The following is a 27,341-nucleotide window of genomic DNA, read 5'->3' as shown; positions in this document are numbered from 1 at the left end:
AGCGCGGTTACGTTCAGCACTCTTTTCCATTGAAGATAGCTTCATAACTTGCTTCTGAGCATGCGCGGGTTTAAAAACGTCGTTTTAAACGTTTTAATTGACACAAAAAACGACGTTTTGAAAAACAACACAAAAAATTCAAGCATGTTCGAATTTTTTTTTTGTTGTTTTTCAGAAGACATAAAACAACGTTTTCCCCACACACGGTCATTTTAAATGGCGTTTTCAAAAACAACGTTTTTCTTCATCACAAAAAACGACCGTCTGTACGCGGCATCAGACTCATTCTCAGCACTTTCTTTCTCCCCTTTCAGCCTTTGAGTAGGAAGTTATTTTTCTGCACACTAATGAATAAAGACCAAGCCTTGCGTGGTACTTTATGCAACTCCGTACTTCCCACACATGAATCTGCTGAGGGCATATTTACTTTAAGATATCCTTTCAAAAAGAAAGAAAAAAAAAGGGACGGATGTATAGTTTTTTCTGTCTCACACCACAAACCAGGACTATTGGGAGGATTCAGGAGTAATCATATTTACACTGCTCTGGTCAGGGGCTGCTGCATGTTGAGTGGAGTGACTCATGGCCCTGGTACTATTTAAGGAGCCTTGTTTGTAGCAGAACAGCCACAGAAGACTCTCAGATGAAGAAAGCAAACATGACCAGTGCAATGCTGAGAGTTGTAGTTCTGCTGGTCGGATTGGGCTGTTGTCTCTCAGTCCCTATTCCTCAGGAAGACAGTGCAGAGTTCACCAACAACGACCTTCGCTTGGCACAGGTATGTCATGGCTTCCTACTTATAACTTAGATGTCAATCAATCTTTTGAAAAATGTTTTACTCACTATACAATATCCTTCTTATTTAAAAAATAATCAATATACATCCATTACTTAACCACTTGCTTACTGGGCACTTAAACCCCCCTCCTGCCCAGACCAATTTTCAGCTTTCAGCGCTGTCACTCTTTGAATGACAATTGCACGGTCATACAACACTGTACCCATACGATTTTTTTATAATTTGTTTTCCCCACAAACAGAGTTTTCTTTTGGTGGTATTTGATCACATCCAGGTTTTTTATTTTATTAAAAAAAAAAATACCGAAAATGTAGAAAAAATAATACAAAACAGTTTTATATTTTGTTATTAAATTTTGCAAACAGGTAATTTTTCTCCTCCTACACTGATGAGGCTGCACTGATAGGCTGCATTGATGGGCACTGATAGGTGGCACTGATAAGGTGGCACTGGTGGGCACTGAGAGATGGCACTGAAGGGCATTGATAGGTGGCACTGAAGGGCACTAATAGGTGACACTGATAGGTGGCAGTGATGGGCACTGGTTGGTGACACTGATAGGCAGCACTGCTGGGTGGTACTGATGAGGCATTTATTGGCACCACTGGTGGGCATTGATAAGTGGCACTCGTGGGCATTGATAGGTGACACTGTTTGGTGGCACTGATATATACTAGTAGGCACAGATTGGTGGCACTGATATGTACTGTGGGCACTGGCAGGTGGCACTGATGGGCACAAATAAAGTGTCTGTGCCTCTTCCACTTCGGGACCTGTGTCCCTTACACAGAAGCCGGCTTTTTTTTTCTCCTTACGCTGTCAGCGTGAGGAGAATAAAAGGATTACCGATCTTCTGTTTACATCACATGATCAGCTGCCATTGGCTGACAGCTGATCATGTGGTAAGGGGCCGGGAGTCTCATTGACTTGTGATCACCGTGCGTGGGGAGGGGGCACGGGGGGAGCATGCAAAGGGGAGGACACCTATAGATGGCCTCCCAGCAATGTAGGTCCGTGCTGTAGCCGTCATTCGGCTATAACATGGACAGGAAGCTGTTAAAGTGATATTAAAGCCTCGTTTTCTCTCCTGCCCGGTGCTACACAGCAAGCAGCTTGCTCGGGGGGGGGCATCCAAGCAGGCGCGCTCCTGAGCCACGGCTCTGTGTGTCCATCTCTGCCCCCTCCATCCCCTGATTGGCTCACTGGCTGTGATTGACAGCAGCAATAGCCAATGGTTCCCACTGTGCTATCAAAAGCCAATCAGAGGTGTGAGTCCACGGAGAGTCAAGGCTCTTGTGGGCATCGCTGGATTGAGAGGGGGCTCAGGTAAGTATTAGGGGGTGGGGGCTGCTGCACACAGGTTTTTTAAACAACCTTGTGCCTTTACAACCACTTGAATGACCCTGTAATCTGTTTTTCATGACATTGTTTCTTAGGTTATATGTACATATACACTCTCCATCCCTAAACATAACTCTCCAGGCAGCAGAAAAACACTGTACGCGGTACTGCTTTTTTGGCACAATTTTGCCACGTTTGCGTTCTTTGCCAAAACGTTCCTCTCTTGAATGCGCTTCTTATGCTTTCAGGAGAGGGACATTTAAATTCCCCTAAACTCTGCTGCTCCTAAAACATAGACACATAGGCTATTATTGAGTTGAGTTCAGGGGCCTTTGACAAGAAAACGCCAAACACTCCTAAACTCAAGTTTCAGCAGTATACATGAGGCCTTGCTATGTTTTTCTGCCTCCTTCCGTGTGCTCCAAAACTTCTCTTTCCCCCTTCACTTCTCTTTGGAAATGAGCAGTGCCCATTAGTTGCAGTAAAATACACTGCTCTACACACATTACACAACCCATAGTCCATCTCAGTAGCGACCATAAAGGGTGGCTACAACCCTACATACAGCAGGACCATGGACAATGAAAATAGCCACCCTCTGCCAGGATGTCGGATTAGCAGCAAAAAAAATAAAAATCTAGATTTTGAGGAGGATAAGAGCAACGGAAGGGGCTTTTTTGAGTGAGGCCCCGTACACACGTCCGAGGAACTCGACGGGCAAAACACATCGTTTTGCTTGTCGAGTTCATTGTGAACCCGCCGAGTGTCTCGGCGAGCCAAGTTTCCTCATTGACTAACGAGGAAATAGAGAACATGTTCTCTATTTGGCCCGACGAGTTCCTCGTCGGCTTCCTTGGCCAAAAGTGTACACACGACCGGGTTTCTCGGCAGAATACGTCTCCGATTGAGTTTCTGGCTGAATTCTGCTGAGAAACTCGGTCGTGTGTATGGGGCCTTAGAAATACAAATTGTTCTCTTTGTTTCTCCCAAGACTTCCTGCTTTCTAATTCTCTTGCCACCTCCTCTCATGCACGCCTTCCTGACTTCTCCCGAGCTTCTCCCATCCTATGGAATGCCCTACCCCAATCTGTCCAACTATCTCCTACCTTGTCCACTTTTAGGGGAACCCTGAAAACTTTTCTCTTCAAAGAAGCCTATACAGCCTCCATCTAACAACTGTACTTTTATTTTCTCCATCAGCTCCTCCCCCACAGTTATTACCCTTTGTATCACTTGACCCTCCCCTTTTAGATTCTAAGCTCTAATGAGCAAGGCTCTCTGATTCCTCTTGTATGGAATTGTATTGTAAGTGTACTGTTTGCCCTCTCTTTGTAAAGTGCCGCGCAAACTGTTGGCACTATATAAATCCTGTATAATAAGTACTTATATAGAATTTTTTTAAAGGGGAGGTTCACCCTAAAAACGACTTTCTCTTATTACACTGGCCCCCCACATTACAATACGATTATGCCTATTAGTTTTTTTTTGATGCTGTACATACCTTGATACAGCTTATTCACCCGTGGCTTCCGGGTTGCGAGTCCCGTGGGAGTGGGCGTTCCTAACATGCTGGTGATTGACGTTTTGACAAAAAACGAGCTCCCCCTGTCGCGTAAGCTGCGTCACGATTGGCGAAAGGAGCCGAACGGCGAGTCAGCGCTATACTGCGCCTGCGCATCGCCGTTCGGCTCCTTTCGGCAATCGTGACGCAGCTTACGCGACGGGGGGAGCTCATTTTTTGTCAAAACGTCAATCACCAGCATGTTAGGAACGCCCACTCCCGCGGGACTCGCAACCCGGAAGCCACGGGTGAATAAGCTGTATCAAGGTATGTACAGCATAAAAAAAAAAACTAATAGGCATAATCGTATTGTAATGTGTAATAAGAGAAAGTCGTTTTTAGGGTGAACCTCCCCTTTAAGTTTAGTGTAACTTCAAAGTATGCAGTATGTAAACCCTCACCTTGTAAGACAACTCGTTCAGTTTAAAATAGAAAGGAAAGGCGAAACATTGGTGTAGAGATATAAAAACATTATAAATTGCTTTTATCCCCCTTTTTTAAGTAATCTCAGTTGCATAAGGAGCTCAGAGAGCGGGGGGGGGGGGGGGGAAGGGACAGCAGAACACTGGTCTTCCCATCCAATGGTTGCGCAGAGGGGGTGTGTCAGCAAAGGTCTGATCATTGGAGGAGAGCAGGTTCAGTTCTCAACACAGACCACGCTGTGCTCTTATGCCTAGTATGGACAGTTATTAATAGGAAAGCAGGGGGGCTGACAGGGACACCAGGGATTTCACACAAAGGAAACAATACAGAGAGAACAGGATACTTTCTCATACAAGTACATGGCACAGCAGGCACATATCAGGAAAAAGAAGTGTTGCGTTGACCTCAGTAGAAATGATAACTCTGGCGTAAATGTAACAATGCTACTGGTGTTCAATTACAATTGTATACCGGAATAAACAAGTGTATGCTTTGCTCAGTAGTACAACACTTTTATTATGTTTTATTAATCTTAGGGTAAAGCTGGCCATAGATGGATAGAAATTTGTCCGGCACAGCAGGGACCAGCCTAATTTGGAGCAATGTCTAGCCATTCCCGCTCCACAGAAGTTGATCGTTTGATCGGCTGTGTCAAAAGAGAAAGTTTGAAAACATTTCTCAATCAGTGGCTGCAGCCAATCAGCCGAAGCTGGTGATCAGTACATAGTCTTGGCAGGGAGAATTCCTCCATTCATTTAATCTGAAGAAACAAAAAGATAAAATATAACTGTCCAAGGCAAGCTTAGGTCTATAGGAAAAACTCTTTCAAAATCTCTCCAGTTTAGACTGTACACCATCTGTAAAATGCTAAAATCTCTAACCACCACATTAAGTAAAGAGTTCCTGTTTGAAAGTTCTATTTCCCAAGTAGAGCAACCCATAACACCCAATCAGAATGCACTCTACTGAAGTCAGCCAAGCACAAGGTGGATTGTAATTGGCTATATACTGTATGAGTTAGGCAGCCCATACATTGAACTTTTTTTTTTTTTTATTCAAGCAGCAGTTTGAATGATTTTTTTTGCCCTAGCCACACATTTGAGGTGGATCCTTCCCACTGTGGTATTGTATTCTGACAGCAGGGAGCCTTCCCCGCTTTGAGAATACAATGATCAGTGTTTCCAGTTGTAGCCAGCGGATCTGACAGGCTGGTTGTACACAAGGCAATCAATTGATTGACTTGTGTACAACCAACCTGCCCATACATGGACCAAAGTTTGTCCGGTCCCTGCTGCCAAATTTTGATTCATGTATGGTGAGCTTTAGTGCACCTCAGATTTAGACCTGTTTATAGAATAATGTTGTAGATTACCTTTTCTATAAATTATTTTGATAATATGCAGATTACCACTAGACCTGTCGTCTCCAAGCAACGACCCCTGCACCAGAAGTGACCATTGGCTTGCCTTTATCTGCTCTTGGGGCACTGTTCCTCCCACTGATAAAAAAGACTATTCCTCCCACTGACACAAATACCGAGGCATAATTCCTCCAACTGACACCAGTGATTAGACACTATTCCTTTTACTGACAAAAACGATAGGGCATGATTCCTTCCGCTGATACTAATGATGGGGAAGAATTCCTCTCACTGATATAAATAATTGGGCGCCATTCCTCTTTCTAACACCAACGATAGTAATTTTAATACCAATGATGGTGCACTATTCTTCCTCCTAGTGACCAGGGCTCAAGTCCTGCGGGAACGGAGTTTCTGCACTTTTTTCACAGCAGGAACTCAGTTCCCTTTGCAGGACTAGAGCAGCCGAGCCGCCCGAGCCAATCCTTCACTAAGCGGCGATGCCCAGCTCGAGTCACTGTCAGGGGCAGGCGAACCTTTAGTAATCCTTTATGTTACTGGTCGCTTTCTATATATGGATTCATCGGGTAGTGTGCGGGTATTCCGTCACTCCCTCGATGCCGCGATGTCTCCTGGGAGCTTTTGTCATTGTTCCCAGGAGACATTGCGGAGGTCTGCCACAAGTTATTGCGGGATTTAGAAAAAACTTGGATCGAAAAAAAAAAACATGCAGTTAATAATTTCTTTTTAACTTCTTTTCCCAGGACTTGACCCCTGCTAGTGACCACAGAACCTATGTAATACTTTCTACTTCCACTTTCTACTGACCACTAAGCCTGAGTCATTGTCTACTCCCACTGAGGGTGGGCATTCTCTACTCCCACTGGCCACAGTCCAGCCCTCCTAAATTCTGAAGGACAGTAAACTGGCCCTTTGTTTAGAAAGTTTGGAGACCCATGTACTAGAGAGACCATCTTGAAATCTATAAAGATATTATTTTCATAATTAATATATTATAAAACAACAAATACAATTATAGAGCATGGAAAATTACATTCAGAAAAACGTACAATAACTAAAATATTTACTAAAATAAGTACTTAAGCTGGCCATGCACTGTGCAAATTTTTGCCAGATCCTGACGAACCAGACAAAATTCGATCAGTGAATGGCCCAGTTGCTCACCTCCTGCCTGACATTCTCTAATTAAAAAAAATTAGCGGGGGGGGGGGGGGGGGTTGATGGAATTGTTGGCTGAACAGTGGCTACATTAGATGGTGGAAGTCGTGATGTCATCAACCATTTCTTCACTTTGGCCAATTCATTGATAACATGCTCCTGAATGGCAGAGAAGCGGTCAGCCCGGCTCTCTTTGGTCCCACCAGCAGATGGGAAATTGCTCATACTGCTGCCGAAACACAACTAACTAATGCTACTACAGTATATTATAGGACACAGCGATTGCATTGTTTAGTAATGGAAATAGTGTTTGGGCCAGCTTGGCCCAATTGAACTATTTAAAGTGCACTAAAACCTAGCATTCTCTTTAAAGAATTGTCAAGTTTTCTTTGTTTTCAGTGAGGAATGTCGAATTTGATTGTTGTTGTTGAGGTGTCCAAAGCCAACTATGGTTACTTATACATTGCAATGTAATATTTCCTTAGGCACAGCATTCAAATAGTTACTCTGTCTAATAGGCAAAACGTGACATCTTCAGCAGATATAATGCCAATGTTGTGTATTTGTATGCATTACAAATAATTACAAACCATTTTGCACCTCCTATAGAAATATCTCAGCACTTTGTATAGTTCTTCTGCTAACCCAGCTGGAATTCTGAGGCGTAGCGGTGGTAAAACTGTCCAAGCTCAGCTGAAAGACATGCAGTCATTCTTCGGCCTGGAAGTGACAGGAAAACTGGATGAGGAGACCTTAGACATCATGAAACAGCCAAGATGTGGAGTTCCTGATATCGGCGAATACAACTTCTTCCCACGGAAGCTCAAATGGCCCAGACTGGATCTCACATACAGGTATTTTTAGTATTTATAGCTAGAGCATTATTTCCCCATAGCAGATTACATGGTATACAAGTTTGCAGATGGACAACCCTTTAATGGTCAACTTTACATATGATTAACAGCCTGGGGCAAATAACCGACCGTTAAGAGAAAAGAAGACAACACAGGGGCTCCTTTAAATTCATATAGAAATAAGAATACATCCACCACGTCTTTATTTTCTTTTTCTCAAAAAGCTTTATCGTAGCTTTGAGGAGTTCAATAAATGATGTCTAAGTACCTTGCCTTTCACCAGTTCCTGCTCTTTCTCAACAGGAGCTTAGGTTTTGTACACACGGATGGACAGTCCGCTGAAAACGGTCCGCCTGACCGTTTTCAGCGGACATGTCCGCCACGAGATTTCTGTCTGATGGTTGTACACACCCTCAGACAGAAATCCGCGCATAAACAATACGCAGGGACGTGGCCGCGCCGTCGCCGCGACGATGGCGCTGCGACGTGGGCGGCCCTGGAAGTTCAAAGCTTCCACACATGCGTTGAATCAGTACGACGCATGCGAGGGATGGCGGTCGGTCGGACGTGTCCGGTGAGTCTGTACAGACGACCGAACACGTCCGACGGACAGGTTTCCAGCGGACAGATTTCTTAGCAGGCTAAGAAATTTTTGTCCGCTGGAGACTGTCCGATCCACCGGACAATTGTGCGGTCGGACCTACACACGACCGGATCCGGTCGTGTGTACGGAGCCTTAAACATAGACATGCATGGACTTTATGTTGTGAATTCAGTCATGTAACAATAAAGGGCCAGATTCAGGTAGGAGATACGACGGCGTATCTCCAGATACGCCGTCGTATCTCTGAGTGTGCGGCGTCGTATCTATGCGCCTGATTCTTAGAATCAGTTACGCATAGATTTGACTAAGATCCGACCGGCGTAAGTCTCTTACGCCGTCGTATCTTAGTTGCAATTTTACGCTGGCCGCTAGGTGACGCTTCCGTATATTTACACGTCAAATATGCAAATTAGGTAGATACGCCAATTCAGAAACGTACGTTTGCCCGGGCGCATTTTTTTACGTCATTTACGTTAGCATTTTTCCTGCATATAGTCACCCCAGCTATAGGAGGCGCAGCCAATGTTAAGTATGGACGTCGGGACCGCGTCAAATTTTTCACGTTTTACGTTGTTTGCGTAAGTCGTCCGTGAATGGGGCTGGGCATAAGTTACGTTCACGTCAAAACCAATAAGTCTTTGCGGCGTCATTTGGAGCATGCGCACTGGCATACTTTCATGGACGGCGCATGCGCCGTTCGGAAAAAGCGTCATTGACGTGGGGTCACAATAAATTTACATAAAACACGCCCACATCTTCCACATTTGAATTAGGCGGGCTTACGCCGGCCTATTTATGCTACGCCGCCGCAACTTATGGAGCAAGTGCTTTGTAAATACTGCACTTGCCTGTCAAAGTTGCAGAGGAGTAGCGTAAATAGGATACGCTACGCCTGCACACAAATACGCGCTCCCTACCTGAATCTGGTCCAAAGTTTTTGACAAACAAAAATGAATATTAATATTTATTGCCTAGTCCTAAAATACCTTTCCTTTGTTTTGACAGAATCAATAACTACACCCCCGATTTACCCCGTGCAGATGTGGATAGAGCTATCAAAAAGGCTTTTAAAGTATGGAGTGATGTCACCCCTTTAAATTTCACCAGACTGCGCTCTGGCACTGCCGATATCATGATATCCTTTGGAAGGAATGGTAGGACAAATCTAAGGAAAATATAATAATATACTTTTATTATGTATAATTGAAGAAAAAAAATACAAAATAAGTTCATGAAGCTCAGTGGTTTGGCTCCTATTTTCACTGAGTCGTCCAGCTAATAAAAAGAAGACTCTGAGGCCTCGTACACACGACCGAGTTTCTCGGCAAAAACCAGCAAGAAACTTGCTGGGAGATATTTTTTTGCCGAGGAAACCGGTCGTGTGTACATTTCCGTCGAGGAAACTGTCGAGAAACTCGACGAGCCAAAAAGAGAGCATGTTCTCTATTTCCTTGACGGGAAAGGGGAAAATTGGCTTGTCGAGTTTCTCGACGGCTTCACAAGGAACTAGACAAGGAACTCGATGTGTTTCACCCGTCGAGTTTCTCGGTCGTGTGTACGATGCTTTAGACTGGGTTCACACTTGCGGATTTCTCTGCATCCAATTCGCATGACAGGAGACTGTGACTGGCTTTTAATGGAGCCGGTTCACACAGCTCCGGGGTGGACGCTGTCCGCACTGGAAAAGGGTCCTGTGCGCCTTTGGCTCCTTTTCAGGCCTCAATTCAGGTTAACCACTTAAGGACCGCCTCCTGCTCATTTACGTCGGCAGAATGGCACGGCTGGGCACAGGCATGTACAGGTATGTCCTGTGCTAGTACCCAGCCATGGGTCGCGGGCCCGTGACCCAGTCCAAAGCTCCGTGACCAGGCCCGCGGGACCCGCGGACCCGATCGCCGCTGGAGTCGTGTGATCCCTTTTATAGGGATTCACAATCGATGACGTCACACCTACAGCCACACCCCCCTACAGTTAGAAACACATATTAGGTCATACATAACCCCTTCAGCGCCCCCTTGTGGTTAACTCCCAAACTGCAACTGTCATTTTCACAGTAAACAATGCATTTTAAATGCATTTTTTGCTGTGAAAATGACAATGGTCCCAAAAATGTGACAAAATTGTCCGAAGTGTCCGCCATAATGTCGCAGTCATGAACAAGATCACTGCCATTAGTAGTAAATAAAAAAAAAGTAATAAAAATGCAATAAAACTATCCCCTATTTTGTAAACACTATAAATTTGGCGTAAACCAACCGATAAACGCTTATTGCGATTTTTTTTTACCAAAAATAGGTAGAAGAATACGTATCGGCCTAAACTGAGGAAAATTTTTTTTTTTTTATATATTTTTGGGGGATATTTATTATAGCAAAAAGTAAAAAATATTGCTTTTTTTTCAAAATTGTCGCTCTATTTTTGTTTATAGCGCAAAAAATAAAAATCGCAGAGGTGATCAAATACCACCAAAAGAAAGCTCTATTTGTGGGGGAAAAAAAAGACGCCAATTTTGTTTGGGAGCCACGTCGCACGACCGCGCAATTGTCTGTTAAAGCGACGCAGTGCCGAATCGCAAAACCTGGCCGGGTCCTTTAGCTGCATTTTGGTCCGGGTCTTAAGTGGTTAAAACGGAGATTGTAATTGTCACATAACATAGTCCCCATAAGATGGCAAAAGCCTCCCAGCCCTTAAAGTAATATTGGTCCACACTTGCCTTATTTTCTTCTTCTCCTAATCTGGCCGAATCCATTATGTGTGTGGGCATTTGAAGCCCAGTTTGTTTCCCTTCCTGGATTGCCTGCGGTGCATGCTGGGTAACCTACATCTCGCGCGTGCGCTGTCGAACGGCGCTCGCAGCGCAGTTTGTTTATTCTTTTGTCATGGCGACGGAGGAACGTCCTGCCCCGTTGCAACAGTGATAACACAATCTACGCTCGAATAAAACTCTGAATGACTCTGAAAGAAATAAGGGCTTTGTGCCCTTTTTGAACATGGCACTGTAAACATTGGCACAGACAAGCGCACAGTCCTGGGAAATGATGACACTCATAGCCCAGGAGTCTGTGTGGCTTAGGTAGGATAGGAGAACTACCGCGGTGCAGGAAGAAGGCAGATTAGGAATTCTGCCTAGCAACAGGGTGTTCCAGGCAAGTAAAACATTTTTTTCTCATGGAAATTTTTTAACACTATTAAAAGGAAGCTACTGAAGCAAAGTATGATTTTAGGGTGGAGCTCCGCTTTAAAATTCGGACTTGATTCGCACCTGAAACAGAGAACAAGGACGCACCAGGCCACCTGCTGTGAACCCAGCCATAGGGCTCCGTTTATAACAGAGGGTGGATGTCACTCAATGTAAAAACACTGCTGTGTTTTTTAAATGTGAAGTTTTGTTTTTTAGAGCAACTGTATGGCAATGGTAAGGCTATACTGCAGCTTTACAAAGATGTCCCTTTATAACTTCTGAAATTGGGTGGCATGGTCCATTAAGTGTTCTTGGGAAAGTTGAATTCAATTTTATGGTTATAGAGGCAACATATTCATTCAATCACTTTTAAACCTCAGCATGAAAATTTTGTCTGGGATAAAGGTATTGTACCTTCTAATAGAGTGTAATGCTGGCCATACACTATACGAAAAATTGGCCAAACCCTTTTTCGAAAAACAAACATTAGACCGTGAGCACAAACGATGGTGCCATCATGTAATGACCGATAAATCTTTCAGAGGACATAAATAAAAAAATGTGGTTATTTTTTTTTACATATACCTAGTGTAGACAGTTCAGATGGGAAATACATGAACCTTTCAATTTATCGTTCGTTCGGCAGTAAATTTACAAACTTTTCCTTGTCCTTTTGTGCCCATTAACTGTCCAAAAAGGAAAGAACTGTCTAAATGACCAATTTTCGGACGATTTTTCGTATAGTGTATGGCCAGCATAACTCTAATAATCATGTATACTAATACATGACACTGTTCCAAATCATCTGAGCTACACACACACTCTTTTTGGATACATTATATAGATTTGAATTATATAGCCTAAAGTGACATGCTTTTATCTTTCTTTTCTCTAGAACATGGCGATTTCTATCCCTTTGATGGCCCCAATGGCTTGTTGGCTCATGCTTTCCCCCCTGGTGAAAAACTTGGAGGGGACACCCATTTTGATGATGATGAATATTTCACCAATGACTATAAAGGTAAATATTGTGGGTGGGCTCCCAACATTAAACATGATAAGTCTCATCAGGTGTCAATCTTTCTGTCTGTATGGTGGCTTTGTCATGACCTTGCAGTAATACTTTCATGACCTGTCTGTCTCTTACCTTGTCTGTGTATCAGCCTTAGGCCCCTTTCACACATGCGGACCGTATGTAAAAAAAAATGTGCATATGCTATGAATTCTGCCCATAAGCTTAGATTAAAATCATCAGCATTGTAAATGGGAACTCACTTTATTGAAATAAACACATATGTTCTATTATCTTGCAGGATACAATCTGTTTATCGTGGCAGCTCACGAATTTGGCCATGCCCTCGGTCTGGACCACTCCAGGGATCCAGGATCGCTTATGTATCCAGTTTATTCATATGCTGAAAGTAGTAGCTTCATCCTTCCTGACGATGATGTACAAGGGATCCAGGAACTATATGGTGAGTAGAGCCTTGCATAGCATTACAATGAATGACAACATAACCCATACCTCCCAACATTTTTAGATGGGAATGAGGGACACCTACTGACAAATGTATGTAGGCATAGGACACGCCCCCCTGCCGCACCCCCTTAAAGTAGAATTAACAAAAAAAAGGTTAATTGAATCCACAAGGACTTTTTTTTACCTCTACTATTCCTTTATATTGGCTTTTAAAATGTACAAATGCAGCAATTTAGAAATTGGATGAAAGGTTTAGCACTGAGAAACACTTTTTGAAAGATAAAAAGTATATTTTATATACAACTATAAAGATCAGACCAAAATGAGGGACAAATAAGGGGGACAGAGGGACATTTCTCCAAATCAGGGACAGTCCCTCGAAATCAGGGACAGTTGGGAGCTATGATAACCACATGATAGGTATGGAATTGCAGTCCATTCTGTAAGGGAACTTTGCCATGACTTTATTTGTCATGACCCATTAGAAGAAATTTATCTTACTTCCTCTTTGATCACTTCTCCTCAACAGCCTCTCATCCAAAGCTCACTTCCTAAGATTCAACTGTTACTGATTTAGTGGAGAAGGACACAAAAAGGTATAGGAAAAAATATTGTGAATTCCAGTTTAGATCTACAAATACTGTAGCTGCTGACTTTTAATATTAAGGCACTTACCTGTCCAGGAATCCAGTGGTGTCCTCACCCAAGCCGATTTTTCAATCGGGGCCTGCCGCCACCGTATTGACTGGCGGCAGGCAAGGGAAACTGGCAGCAAAGCTGGTTTCCTACTGCTCTTTGTGAATGGGCTGGCTGTGGGGAAAAGAAGGAGGGGCCGAACTTCCGGCTCAGTTCGCCAGAAGTGGGAGCAGGTACCTGTCAAAACGAGGTATCTGCTCCCCCCTCCCCCCAAAAGGTGCCAAATGTGGGGGAAGGAGGCAGACAAGCGGAGCTTCCCCTTTTGGGTGGAGCTCCACTTTAAGTGTGTTCTGAGGCCCCGTACACACTACAGAATTCAGCCAGAAACTCGGTCGGAGCCGTATTCTGCCGAGAAACCCGGCCGTGTCTACACTTTCGGCCGAGGAAGCCGACGAGGATCTCGGCGAGGAAATAGAGAACATGTCTATTTCCTCGTTGTTCAATGGGAAATTTCGGCTCGCCGAGATCCTCGGCGGCTTCACAAGAAACTCGAGGAGCAAAACGTTGTGTTTTGCCCGTCGAGTTCCTCGGACGTGTGTACGGGGCCTCACTCTCTTTGTTGCAGCCTGGAAAACTGGAACTATCACTCAGCACTTGACTGTAAATCCAATTTTGTGCCCCATGATGCAATGTGGGTTCATTTCTTTTGCTCCCTAAAGCCTGCATTGTATTGAAATATTCTAGGGTGAGGATTGTGTCATAGCTAAGATGAGTCAAGGCCTGTAAAAGTCAGACAATACATAACAGGTTCAGATGAAGATTTTATTAACACACCTTTTAAATGTCTTTATATTGCTGAGTAAGGTCAAATACATTTTAGAGCCCTGATTGGCTAAACTAGTGGCTCCCAAACTGCTCACATATTCCCCCCACTGACACAATAAATCACTATTCCTTCTACTGACACAAATGATGGAGCTATATTTCTCCCACTGATAATGAGGGAAATTCCTTCCACTGACACCAACAATAGGGCAGAATTTCTCCCATTGCACCAATAATGGGGCACTTTTCCTCCCATTGCACCAATAATGGGGCACTATTCCTCCGATTTATACTAATGATTGTGCATAATGGGCCTAATCCTCAAAAAAATGGCGCAACGTAAGTTACATTTAAGTTACACCGCTGCAAAATCTCTAACTAAGTGCCCGATCCACAAAGCACTTACCTAGAAATTTTGAGCGGTGTAACTTAAATCGGGCCGGCGCAAGGCGTTCCTCTTCTCCAGGGGGCGATTACCATTAAAATGAGGTGCGCTCCCGCGCCGGCCGTACTGCGCATGCTCGTGACGTCATTTTCCCGACGTGCATATCGCGAAATTACGTTACATCGGGCTTTGTGGATTGCGACGGGACAATAAAGTTGCGTCGGGTAAAAAAAAAGATACGGCGCCAAAAAAAAAAAAATTTATGTAAAAAAAATCGCGTCGCGAGCAAGAAAGGTCTGTTTTTACAAGGTTTAAACAGTTTACACCTTGTAAAAGCAGCCCTAATTTTGCGTTAGCAAAATAAAACTTATGGAGAAAAAACGAAGCTGAAAAGCTTTGTGGATCTCCGTAAGTCCTAATTTGCATACCCGAGGTGGCATTTCGACGCGAAATGCCCCCAGCGGTGGATGCGGTACTGCATCCTAAGATCCGACAGTGTAATTCAATTACACATGTCGGATCTTCGTCCTAACTATGGGAAACTGATTCTGTGGATCAGTTCCATAGTTAGGACCAGGGATACGACGGAGTAACAGCAGTTACTCCGTCGTATCTCTTTTGAGGATTTGGCCCAATATTCCCCGCTGACACCAACAATGGGGCAATTATTCTTCCCACTGACCCCAGCGAAGGGCACAGTTCCTTCTACTGAGACCAACGATACAGCACAATTCCATTTACTGACACCAACAATTCGGCATTAATCCCCCCACTGACACCAATAATGAGGAAATGATTCCTCCCACTGACACCAATAATGAGGAATTATTCCTCCCACTGACACCAATAATGAGGAGTTATTCCTCCCATTGCACCAATAATGGGGCACTATTCCTCTGATTTATACTAATGATTGTACATAATGGGCCTAATCCTCAAAAAAATGGCGCAACGTAAGTTACATTTAAGTTACACCGCTGCAAAATCTCTAACTAAGTGCCCGATCCACAAAGCACTTACCTAGAAATTTTGAGCGGTGTAACTTAAATCGGGCCGGCGCAAGGCGTTCCTCTTCTCCAGGGGGCGATTACCATTAAAATGAGGCGCGCTCCCGCGCCGGCCGTACTGCGCATGCTCGTGACGTCATTTTCCCGACGTGCATATCGCGAAATTACGTTACATCGGGCTTTGTGGATTGCGACGGGACAATAAAGTTGCGTCGGGTAAAAAAAAAGATACGGCGCCAAAAAAAAAAAATTTAATGTAAAAAAAATCGCGTCGCGAGCAAGAAAGGTCTGTTTTTACAAGGTTTAAACAGTTTACACCTTGTAAAAGCAGCCCTAATTTTGCGTTAGCAAAATAAAACTTACGGAGAAAAAACGAAGCTGAAAAGCTTTGTGGATCTCCGTAAGTCCTAATTTGCATACCCGAGGCGGCATTTCGACGCGAAATGCCCCCAGCGGTGGATGCGGTACTGCATCCTAAGATCCGACAGTGTAATTCAATTACACATGTCGGATCTTCGTCCTAACTATGGGAAACTGATTCTGTGGATCAGTTCCATAGTTAGGACCAGGGATACGACGGAGTAACAGCAGTTACTCCGTCGTATCTCTTTTGAGGATTTGGCCCAATATTCCCCGCTGACACCAACAATGGGGCAATTATTCTTCCCACTGACCCCAGCGAAGGGCACAGTTCCTTCTACTGAGACCAACGATACAGCACAATTCCATTTACTGACACCAACAATTCGGCATTAATCCCCCCACTGACACCAATAATGAGGAAATGATTCCTCCCACTGACACCAATAATGAGGAAATTATTCCTCCCACTGACACCAATAATGAGGAATTATTCCTCCCACTGACACCAATAATGAGGAATTATTCCTCCCACTGACACCAATAATGAGGAATTATTCCTCCCACTGACACCAATGATGCAACACAATTCCCCCTACTGACACCAACAATGGGGTGTTATATTCCCACTGACTCCAATAATGGTGTCATATTTCTCCAACTTATACTTCTGATGGAGAACTATTACTCTCATTGATACCAACGATGGGGCACTATTCCTTTAATTGGGGTTTAAAGATTTTTTAGATGAGCCTTAAAATTGTACAATGTTGCATTATAAAGTGCAGTAAGATTAGATTTCGACGTGCATTGCGGTAAATGACGTCGCAAGGACGTCATTTGCTTCGACGTGAACGTAAATGGCGTCCAGCGCCATTCACGATTCACTTACGCAAACGACGTAAATTTCAAAAATCGCGACGCGGGAACGACGTGTATACTTACCATTGGCTGCGCCTCCTAATAGCAGGAGCAGCCTTACGCAGAAAGCGATGAACGCAAACGTCAAAAAACATGACCGCCGGGCGCGCGTACGTTTGTGAATCAGCGTGAGTATGCAATTTGCATACTCTACGCTGACAACTACGGGAACGCCACCTAGCGGCCAGCGGCAGAATGCAGCCTAAGATATGACGGCATAAGAGCCTTATGCCAGTGGTATCTTAGGCTACAGTCGGCGTATCAAGCTTTCTGAATACAGAAAGTCGATACGCCGGCGCTACTTAGCAATTACGCTGCGTATCTATGGATACGCAGGCGTAATTGCTTGCTGAATCCACCCCACTACTCGTTCTCTCTGTATTTTTTTGTTTAATCTCTTCTTTATGAATTTTTTCTTTACATATAACATTTAACATGTCTTGACACTTAAAAGGCAGCTCGATACTACCTTCCTTTACTATATGGTGGTTTCCGGTCCTCCCCCCCCCCCCCAAAAAAAAAATGGGGGGGCGTAAGAGAGCGTTTGTGACTATAAAGAATGTATTAATATATATGTATTCCTAGTGTTATATACTTGTGATATTTATTATGGTTCCTCTGTGTGCCTTCTTTTATTTATTTATCTGTGATTCAGGTTTACCTCCCTTATTGAGGGGTAAACACCCCAAAAAAAATAAAAAAAATATAAAGTTGTGTTTTCGCTCTGTATTAAATTATTCAAACAAATCAAGAGTTCTGATATTTTTTTTATAGGAGCCGGAAACAAAGACCCCAACCACAATCATCCAAAAACTCCTGAGAAGTGTGATCCTGAGCTGGAGATCGATGCTGTGACTGAACTCAGAGGAGAAAAGTTTATCTTTAAAGACAGGTTGGATTCAGTTTTAAATATTTACTTCCCATCTAAAATCAAAAAGTCAATTTTATTAAACTTTAATCTGAGCATTTTGTAATTAAATAGACCACAGCTATACTAATCACAAGGCTTCATGGTGCAAACCTCATGGCCTAAAAGGTGTCTTGCGCAACCTTCTTTCATCTTCTGCTGTAATCTGTATGGGCGAGACTTCAATGGGATCAGAATAGGGAATGTTTAAACAGGCAACTACACGGGCAAAAGCCTTTTTTAGGATGAGAATACTGGCAGCCACAGGGATAAGGCTAGATATCCAGGTGTGGAAGATACTAGGATATTTATTTGAACCACTCCTCAGGCAATTTGTAGGACAAGTTAGGATACAGATAAAAGTCTTTGACCAGGCTAAACAAAGACAAATCTGGCCAATATACAGCATGCATGATTAGGTAAACAAATACACATTATCCAGAATATATAAGTGGAGACTGTTAATAAAAAAAGCGCCCTTTGAAAGTATATACAGTGCCTTATATACCTGTATATATTTTGGCTCTAAGGTCCCCGAACCAAAGAGCCAAATAGGGGAATTGGGGCCAAAGTTGGACTATCACGGTACTGATAACATAGGTGTAGAGTATGAAAAAGAACAGGTAAGTAATAAAAAAACATATTTTATTTAATACAATATCAATAGGGATACAGAATTAAAAAACACAAAAAGACCAACATAACACCAGTGTAGTGATCCCCTGAGGGGGGGAGGAACAGTGGGTTGAAAGTCATATCGAGCATCTTGACTAGTTTCGCGGCTTCTGCCGATTCATCAGAAGAGGGTCTAAAAGCCCCCCCACACAGAAGATGGGGGGGGGGGGTAGCTGCCACCACAAGGGGTACCAGATGGCGACAGAGGGGTACGTGTGTGGACGATTGGACCTGCTTATGTACAAGGAGGTGTATAACATGTAGGGGGCCCCAATAAGGAGAGCCCAGATTAGGATTAGGATTCCTTGGTGTAGCCACGTTGGACCTCCGCTGAAGGGTAACCATGGTAATGGACCCCGGGCACTATACAGTGCCTTGAAAAAGTATGGCAACCCCTTGAAATTTTCCATATTTTGTCATGTTACAACCAAAAGCGTAAATGTATTTTATTGGGATTTTATGTGCTAGACCAACACAAAGTGGCACATAATTGTGAACTGGGAGGAAAATGATAAATGGTTTTAATTTTTTTTTTTTTTTACAAATAAATATGTGAAAAGTGTGGTGTGCATTTGTATTCAGCCCCCTTTACTCTGATACTCTGATACCCCTAACAAAAATCTGGTGGAACCAATCGCCTTCAGATGTCACCTAATTAGTAAATAGAGTCCACCTGTGTGTAATTTAATCTCAATATAAATACAGCTGTTCTGTGAAGCCCTCAGAGGCTTAGTTAACCTTAGTGAACAAATAGTGTCATGAAGTCCAAGGAACACACCAGACAGGTCAGGGATAAAGTTGTGGAGAAGTTAAAGGCAGGGTTAGGTTATAAAAAAATATCCCAAGCTTTGAACATCTCACAGAGCACTGCTCAATCCTTTATCCGAAAATTTAAAGAATATGGCACAACTGAAAACCTACCAAGACATGGCCGTCCACCTAAACTGACAGGCTGAGCATTCATCAGAGAAGCAGCCAAGAGGCCCATGGTAACTCTGGAGGAGCTGCAGAGATCCACAGCTCAGGTGGGAAGATCTGTTGTGCTCTCCACAAATCTGCCCTTTATGGAAGAGTGGCAAGAAGAAAGCCATTGTTGAAAGAAAGCCATAAGAAGTCCTGTTTGCAGTTTCCGAGAAGCCATGTGGGGGACACAGCAAACATGTGGAAGAAGGTGCCCTGGTCAGATGAGACCAAAATTGTTGTGTGGCAGAAAACTAACACTGCACATCACCCTGAACACACCATCCCCACTGTGAAACATTGTGGTAACAGCGTCATGTTGTGGGGATGCTTTTTTTCAGCAGAGACAGGGAAGCTTGTCAGAGTTGATGGGAAGATGGATGGAACCAAATACAGGGCAATCTTACAAGAAAATCTGTTATGCCGCGTATCCTGTAATCATTAAATTTATGTTGTGTACATATAAAGTATACATTTTTTGAAGTGACCGTAGTATATATTTTCTATGCAGATTCTTTTGGAGGGTTCACCCACAGATGACAGATGCAGAGCTGACTGTGATTAAATCTTTCTGGCCAGAACTTCCCAGTAAAATTGATGCAGCATACGAAAACCCACAGAAGGATCTTGTGTATATTTTCAGAGGTGAGTTTCATAAATGTATTTCCTAAAATATGCACTAAAACCTGCAGAGTGAAATCAAATGTGGATCAATGATTAAAGTGTCACCATAGAAAGTGCAGAAGGTGTAACAGCCCCTGAGTCCGTCAGTTCATGGGGCCCAATCACAACTGCTATGTCCTGTTATGTACCGGCTGTGAGCTCCAATCATATTTCATTCAGAGACTCAAGTGGTGAGATTTTCATGATGCATGCTCCTGCTGGGCCAGGTGTGTAGGCACTCGGCTGTAAAGTCTGTAAAGTCCGAGGTGCAAGCTCAGTCATAACTGTAGTAACACCAAGCAAAAAACCTGGATGGCTGCACACTTGACAGAAAAATCCAAAATTTAGCATTTATTGATGACCACATGAAAAAGCAATACAGATGAACAAGCAGGGGAGGGAAGAGGTTAACGCGTTTCACACTTTAGCGGTGCTTCATCAAAACCCCTCCCCTGCTTGTACATCTGTATTGCTTGTACACGTGGCAACGAATAAAAGCGAAATTTTGTATATTTTAGTCGAGTGTGCAGCCATCCAAAATTTTTGCGTGGTGGTGAGATTTTCATGTATTGGTTTTGGCTTCACCCACTTCCACAAAGTGGCAAATGCGTCTATTGCAGCTGTGTTGTTTAGTTACGTATCTACTATACATTATGAAGAATTCATGAATGAAATATAACACCTTGCTTAAACCTAGTAGTTTTTAAAGCAGTTGTGCAGATTTGGGCATTCAAGTGAGGATATCTTACTACCAGACTTTTTCAAAAATGCTAACATATGATTCAAAATACCAAACTAAACTAAAGTGCTTCTTTTTGGGTAGTTTAAACATTAAAGGGATAGACATAACCTATGGTGATTGTTCCAGTTAAAATTCTGAACCAGGGCAGCTTATGAGACACACAGGGCTTTTTTTTTAATGGGAACGCAAAGGAACGCAGTTCCGGCACCTCCAACACTGAATTTATTTTATGGTAAGGTGTGCTGGAAGGTCTATTGATGCTGGCTGCTGGGGGATCTATTGTCGATGGTTATATTTTTTTTGTGGGGGTCTATTGTTGCTGGTTAGGTCTATTGTTGTTGTCTAGTGGTCTTATTTTGCTGGGAGGTCAATTGTTGCTTGGAGGAATCTTCTGTTGAGGGAGACATCTATTGTTGTTGGCTGCTGGAGGGTCTATTGATGCTGGCTGCTGGGATATCTGTCTTTGCTGCTGGGGGCCTATTGTTGCTGGGGTGATAATTTGTTGTGGGGGGTACATTGGGAAGGTCTGTTGTTGTGTTGGGGATCTATTGGTACGTTGGTGGGTACTTTTGTTACTGGGGGAGTCTATTATTGCTGGGGTGGGATAAATCACATTTCATACAAATTATTTAGTAGCACAAAATGATAATTGGCTCTGTATTCTCTAAAAGGGGCAAGACTGGGAGGTGGGTAGGGGATGGAGCCAAGGGACAGTGCTCAGAGGTGGGTAGGGGGGCAGAAACGAAGGGTGACTCAGAAGGGGGGAGTTCCTGTACCTCGGTATGTTCCACCTCCCTCGATTCTTCTGAGATTTGTGAAGTCACCTTTGGAAATTTGGATATTCATACTAGACCTCCCAAAATTCTAAGCCTGTTTGACCCCTGGACTGCAAAGCTGAGGGTCCATTAACTCTGGTGAGTGGGGTCACGAGAGGGGAGGCCATATAACTGGAAGCCAACAGCCATTAATATTCACCACTGTTGGAAGCACTCTATGAATAGTTTTTCTCACATTGAAGCACTCATCACTTTATGAATAGTTTTTTTCACATTGTGTTATATGTTAGCACCTTATTCCGCTACCGCTGTTATCATTTATGCAATTTAATTCCTGCACCTATTCTCTGAGAAAAAAAAGCTCTGGAGACACATATGCTGTATATACTACTTTACTGGACGAATATATGTAATATTAAAGGAGGATTTCCTACACTCTCAGTGCCAATACACCTGTGGAAAAGCAAGATCAGTGACAAATCTCCTGTAGTCATGTACATAGGGCAACAGACTCAAAACACCAATCATAGTTCTGCATGTAGGCCTAATGGTGATAAAGGAACCTGTGTGCATAATAACCCCAATTGGGTGAGTGCCCAAGACAAGTTGGACAGGCTGGCATGCAAATAATAGTTCTAGAAGTGATTAGCCTTCTTAAAGCGGAGGTTCACCCAAATAACATTTATATCAGACCAACTTCTTCATACTTCTAACATGTGCAGTCCGCTTTTTTTTTTTTTTTTTTAGGCTGTACATACCTTCTAATCTATATTTGCAATCCGGCTTCCGGGTACTTCTCCCCACGGGAGTAGGCGTTTCTATGCTGAGGAGGCATGTCATCTGGGAGGTCGCCCAGATGATTGACGTCTTTTGACAAAAAGTTCTCCCGGCGGATAAGGCCCCGTCCCCCGTATTGCGTAGGCGCGTCACGAGTCACGGATTTTCCGAAAGAAGCCGAACATGAAGAAGCTCTCTACGGCGCCTGCGCAGACAGGTGCCGTATAGAGCCGACTCGCAGCTCTGCATGTTCAGCTTCTTTCGTAAACGCGTGAGTTGTGACGCGCCTACGCAATACGGGGGGCTGGACCTTATTCGCCGGGGGGGAACTTTTTCTGAAAAGACGTCAATCATCTGGGCGACCTCCCAGGTGTCATGCCTCCTCAGCATAGAAACGCCTACTCCCGCGGGAAGAAGCACCCGGAAGCCGGATTGTAAATATAGATTAGAAGGTATGTACAGCCTTAAAAAAAAATAAAAAAATTGCGGACTGTACATGTTAGAAGTATAAAGAAGTTGGTCTGATATAATTGTTATTTGGGTGAACCTCAGCTTTAAACCAGGATATAAATATGAAAATAATATTTACTCTGAATTAATTTTGCACTATTACTTGTTGCTTCCCATTATATGGTTCATCACAGAAAAACAGGTTTACGAGTTAATTGAAAAAGCAACATTTTCATAGAAATTATATTCTGTATTTTCTTTTCCAGGAAAAAAAGTGTGGGCTATAAATGGTTATGATATAGTGAATGGATATCCCAAAAAACTGCATGAACTTGGACTGCCAAAAACGTTGAAGTCTATAGACGCTGCTGTTCATAATGATGCCAGTGGGAAAACTCTATTCTTTACAGGGAACAAATATTGGAGGTAGGAAAGCAATTGTTTACCCTTTTCTTCTTTTTCATCCTTTACATTGCTGTGTCTATTTGCTGTGTGGACCAGAAAAAGGAGAAATATTTGAGACGTTCAGTGAATATTAATTTAGGAAAGCTACACAGCCATTGGTGATCTACTGAAACAGGAAATAATGTCTGACTTTTTTTTTCTAGTGTTTCAGTAAATGTTTCTTCGTTGGCTATGGTTTTCCATAGCTTTTGCCAAATCAAAAAGAGGAATCACCGCTCTAAGATACTAATCAGAAAGTCTCCTCACCTGATCCAAAGCCAAGGGTGCTGGCAATGCATGGAATGATGCAAAATGAAGGAAAACCGTTCTGGACAGCCACACTCCAAAAATAAATTGCTTTTTTTGTAAAATAAAAAAAAACACACAAAAAGCATGCCACAGCAGATTGGGTAAAAAGGTGACGTGTTTCACACCAAACTTTAGTGCTTATTCATAGCTTAAGCTATGAATAAGCACTAAAGTTTGGTATGAAACACGTCCGATTTTTACCCCGCCTGCTGTGGCATGCTTTTTGTGTGTTTTTTTGATTTTACAATAAAAGCAATTTATTTTTGGAGTGTGGCTGTCCAGAACGTTTTTCCTTCGCATTTTGCCAAATCAATATATTATTCATCAGCTGTAACAAATTGATTGCCTTTGGCTTTTTAAAATTTGATAGAAAAGATAGATCTTAGATAATAAATAATTTCACCTGAAACGGAACATATTAATCAGTCACAACATGCGGTGTGATTATTTGTTTAGAGTCCTTGCAGTGATATAATATGGTATAATTTTTTTTTATTTTATTATAATTTGACCCATTTATGGAAAACCCAGTTCCTGAAAAACTACAAGTGCTGCCTTGCAGTGGGGCTGCCCCCAAACCGCATGAGTTAACAGCTTGTTTAGTCTAGGGGAGAGTAAGAGAAACTTTGCTCACCTGATCCTCTGCTACCCTAGCAAATGTTGTTCCTTTACGCCATAGCAGTTTACTGTCCTTTGGTGCGCTTTCATCCAGTTCAGGGCTATGGTCCTTGCATCAGTCTTGATGATGTCAAAGGACCTTAGATTACCAGGGTTCTGGGGGGAGGAGAGATTGCAGGGACTAGGTCTAGCAGTGCAGAGGAGCCTGTTGGAGCTGAGGATCTGGTAAGTAAAATACAGGCGCCTTTTGATTTAGCGGGAGAGGAACAATAACATGATACTATATAGAGTAGTCCAAGCCAGAGACCCAGTGTTTATTTAGCTGGAAAAATCTCTTTAAGTAGAGATGCAGATTTCATTAGTAAGCATCCTTCTTCTAGTAGTAAACTAATGGTGTCTTTCGGAAATTATAATTTATGTTCTATGATTTTGTGTTCCTATTTAGTTATGATGAAGAAAGTATGACTTGGGATAAAGGCTACCCTAGACCCATTGCAGATGACTTCATGGGAATTGGAGAGAAAGTCGATGCAGCATATAGGAAAAATGGTAAATATTGGGCTGCCTTTGTCATCTATGCTTCTCTTTATTTATTAATTCATATATCCATTCATTTATTTTTACTTTATGTACCTTTTACAAACCATTTAAAACTTTAAGGATGATATGCTTTATGGGGACCTATTTTTTCTCCTTTTTATTTCCTAATACAAAGCTATCGTTTTATGTATAACATAATATGGCCATCTTGAGTTATCTTGAAATACCCCTGTTGGGTGGTTTTTGAATGATGTCAAAGTGAACTGCAGAAAGCATCCCCAGTTCTCCCCCTTTGAGATCTATCTGTTAGTAAACCCGAGCCTGGCTAATATATACACTAACACTATACGGCCAAAAGTTTGTGGATACCTGATCATTATAGCCAGTATATGGCCAAATGTTTGTGGACACCCTTCCATAATATTGGATTCAGATGTTTCTAGGGGACTGTTATTGTTAGGCAACTCTGCTATTCCAACCTTCTGGCAACAGTTTGGGGGAAGGAAGGCCCTTTTTCTGTTCCAGCATTACTGTGTACAAAGTCAGCTCAATAAAGACATAGATTGATGAGTTTGGTGTGTTGAAACTTGAGTGGTTGGTACAGAGCCTGACTTTAACCAAACCGATTACTTTGGGATGAATTAAGATGTTGATTGTGAGCCAAGTCTACTTGTTCAACATCAGTACCCGATCTCCCAAATGGTCTCTTGAATGAATGGACACAAATTACCACGGGCACACACCATAATCCTGTGGAAAGCCTTCCCAGAAGAGTGGAGTTTATTATGGATGCGGGGGCGGGGGGGGGGCGCATCCATAAAAAGTCCATATTTTTTAAACAGTATAAGCTTATATAGGTGTGATGGTCAGGTATCCAATGTCTATGGATTCCTAAATCGGAGCTCCGCCCCCCAAAAAATATTTAAAGCCAGCAGCTGCTGGTATTTAATAATAGTACACTTACCTGTCCAGAAATCCAGCGATGTCGGCACCGCAGCTGATGTTTCCATCAGCTGGCGGGTGCTGCTGCCACTATTGCTGGGTAAGGGAACCCTACTGCACATGCTCGAGGCCCCGCTCCTCTCTCATACTGGCCCGGCGACAGGGGGAGAAGGAGGGAGCCCTGCGGTGACGTCATGGGCCGTGGAGCGGACTCCTGAGAAGTGGGAACAGGATACCTGTCAAAGACAGGTATCCGCCATGAAAGGTGCCAGTTGTGGCGCCAGCGGGGAGAGGAGACAATTGAGCGGAAGTTCATCTTTTGGGTCTAACACCGCTTTAAGCAGATTTCTGTTTGGAAATAGTTTCTGTTGGAATGGTTTGTAATAATTTTAAAATTTCCTTTTCTAGGTTACATTTACTTTTTCACTGGACCCCTTCAGTATGAATACAGCATATGGAGCAAAAAAGTCACTCGTGTAATGAAGACCAACTCTATCCTGTGGTGTTAGTCCTATGAATGTATTATGCCCCTTAAAGCAGGCTGCTGAGCGGTCCTTTATAAGACTTTGTTTAGTGTATCTTACACTGTATATTAAATGGCGCTGGATAGCTGAAAAGTACAGTGATAGTTCGTACAGGTTTCACGGTTTTGGTTTGCAAGAGTAAGTCAAAATACAACATAACATTCCTTTGTCTGAGATGTGATCATGGTGGTAATGTTACATTTTTTAAATGTTTGTGTTATCAACTAATTGTGGTGACAACCATCCTATGAACATAATATTTATATGACTACCTAACTATTCCCCGAGAACTGGAGGCATCATTGAGACATTCCACAGTGGAGGTGTTGTCATTAGCAAACAATCAGGCCTCGTACACACGATAGGTTGACCAGAGGACAACGGTCTGAAGGACTGTTTTCATCGATCAAAAACGATCGTCGGAAGCATTGAACTTCGTTTTTTCAGCACGTCGTTGTGTTTTACGCCACCGCGTTCTGACACGATCGGTTATTTAACCTATGGTGTGTAGGCGTGACGGACCATCAGTCAGCTTCATCGGTTAACCTAAGACAACGGTCCTCTGGTTAACCTATCGTGTGTACGAGGCCTCAGACTACAGCTTTCATTAGTTTAATGTATATGTAAGGGCAAAACTTTTTGTTTCAGTTTTGGATAGTTTTGGATAGTTTTGGATAGTTTGGGGAAGTATTGAACCCTCTTTCACTTTGTTTGTTGTTTGTGTTCTCACTAGGTAGATCCACCATCTCTATTAGCCTTGGTCACCATTGTCACTGAAACAGAAAATGAGGGGACATTTAAAATGTTAAATTTGGCACTACAGCAAGAGGGGCGGATACATTATCCAATAGGCACATATGTTGTGATGGAAACAGCATTAGATGGAAAATCCTATCACGTTAAGAAGGATTCCAACTATTGCCTGTGGAATATTTAGGACAGGAAGTGATTTTTTTTCTCCCCAATTAAAAAAATGACATTAAAAACAACCTGATAAGGGTTTTAGTCCTTCCTCACTTTCTAAAATGGAAAAAAATTACTTTAATGCAGGATAGGAAAAAAAGAGGGCTAGCAGCCTGATTAGCTGCTGTGGAAATG

At 42.9% G+C, this 27,341-nt stretch overlaps 1 protein-coding gene across 1 annotated transcript; it reads left to right on the top strand.

Moving 5' to 3' along the window:
• The first annotated feature begins 584 nt into the window (after positions 1-584).
• Positions 585-26,657, top strand: LOC120929040 (collagenase 3-like). The gene is made up of 10 exons (XM_040340226.1): positions 585-778; positions 7,273-7,517; positions 9,127-9,275; positions 12,198-12,323; positions 12,616-12,777; positions 17,691-17,808; positions 19,970-20,103; positions 23,133-23,292; positions 24,683-24,786; positions 26,128-26,657. Exons 1-10 carry the CDS (start codon positions 644-646, stop codon positions 26,226-26,228), a joined length of 1,434 nt encoding a protein of 477 aa, XP_040196160.1. The 5' UTR covers positions 585-643; the 3' UTR covers positions 26,229-26,657.
• The last annotated feature ends 684 nt before the right edge of the window (positions 26,658-27,341 follow it).

This window comes from Rana temporaria, chromosome 2 (assembly GCF_905171775.1).
Source record: "Rana temporaria chromosome 2, aRanTem1.1, whole genome shotgun sequence".
NCBI classification, from domain to species: Eukaryota; Metazoa; Chordata; class Amphibia; order Anura; family Ranidae; genus Rana; species Rana temporaria.
Note: the sequence above shows the minus strand (reverse complement) of the source record. Positions and strands in the feature narration are given on the sequence as shown.

Excerpts from the sequence above, each read along its gene's own strand:
- LOC120929040 (XM_040340226.1), top strand. The coding sequence starts at position 644 with ATGAAGAAAGCAAACATGACCAGTGCAATGCTGAGAGTTGTAGTTCTG. Across the intron at positions 12,324-12,615 it reads TTTCACCAATGACTATAAAG|GATACAATCTGTTTATCGTG; the intron begins GTAAATATTGTG and ends ATTATCTTGCAG. Across the intron at positions 23,293-24,682 it reads ACAGGGAACAAATATTGGAG|TTATGATGAAGAAAGTATGA; the intron begins GTAGGAAAGCAA and ends GTTCCTATTTAG.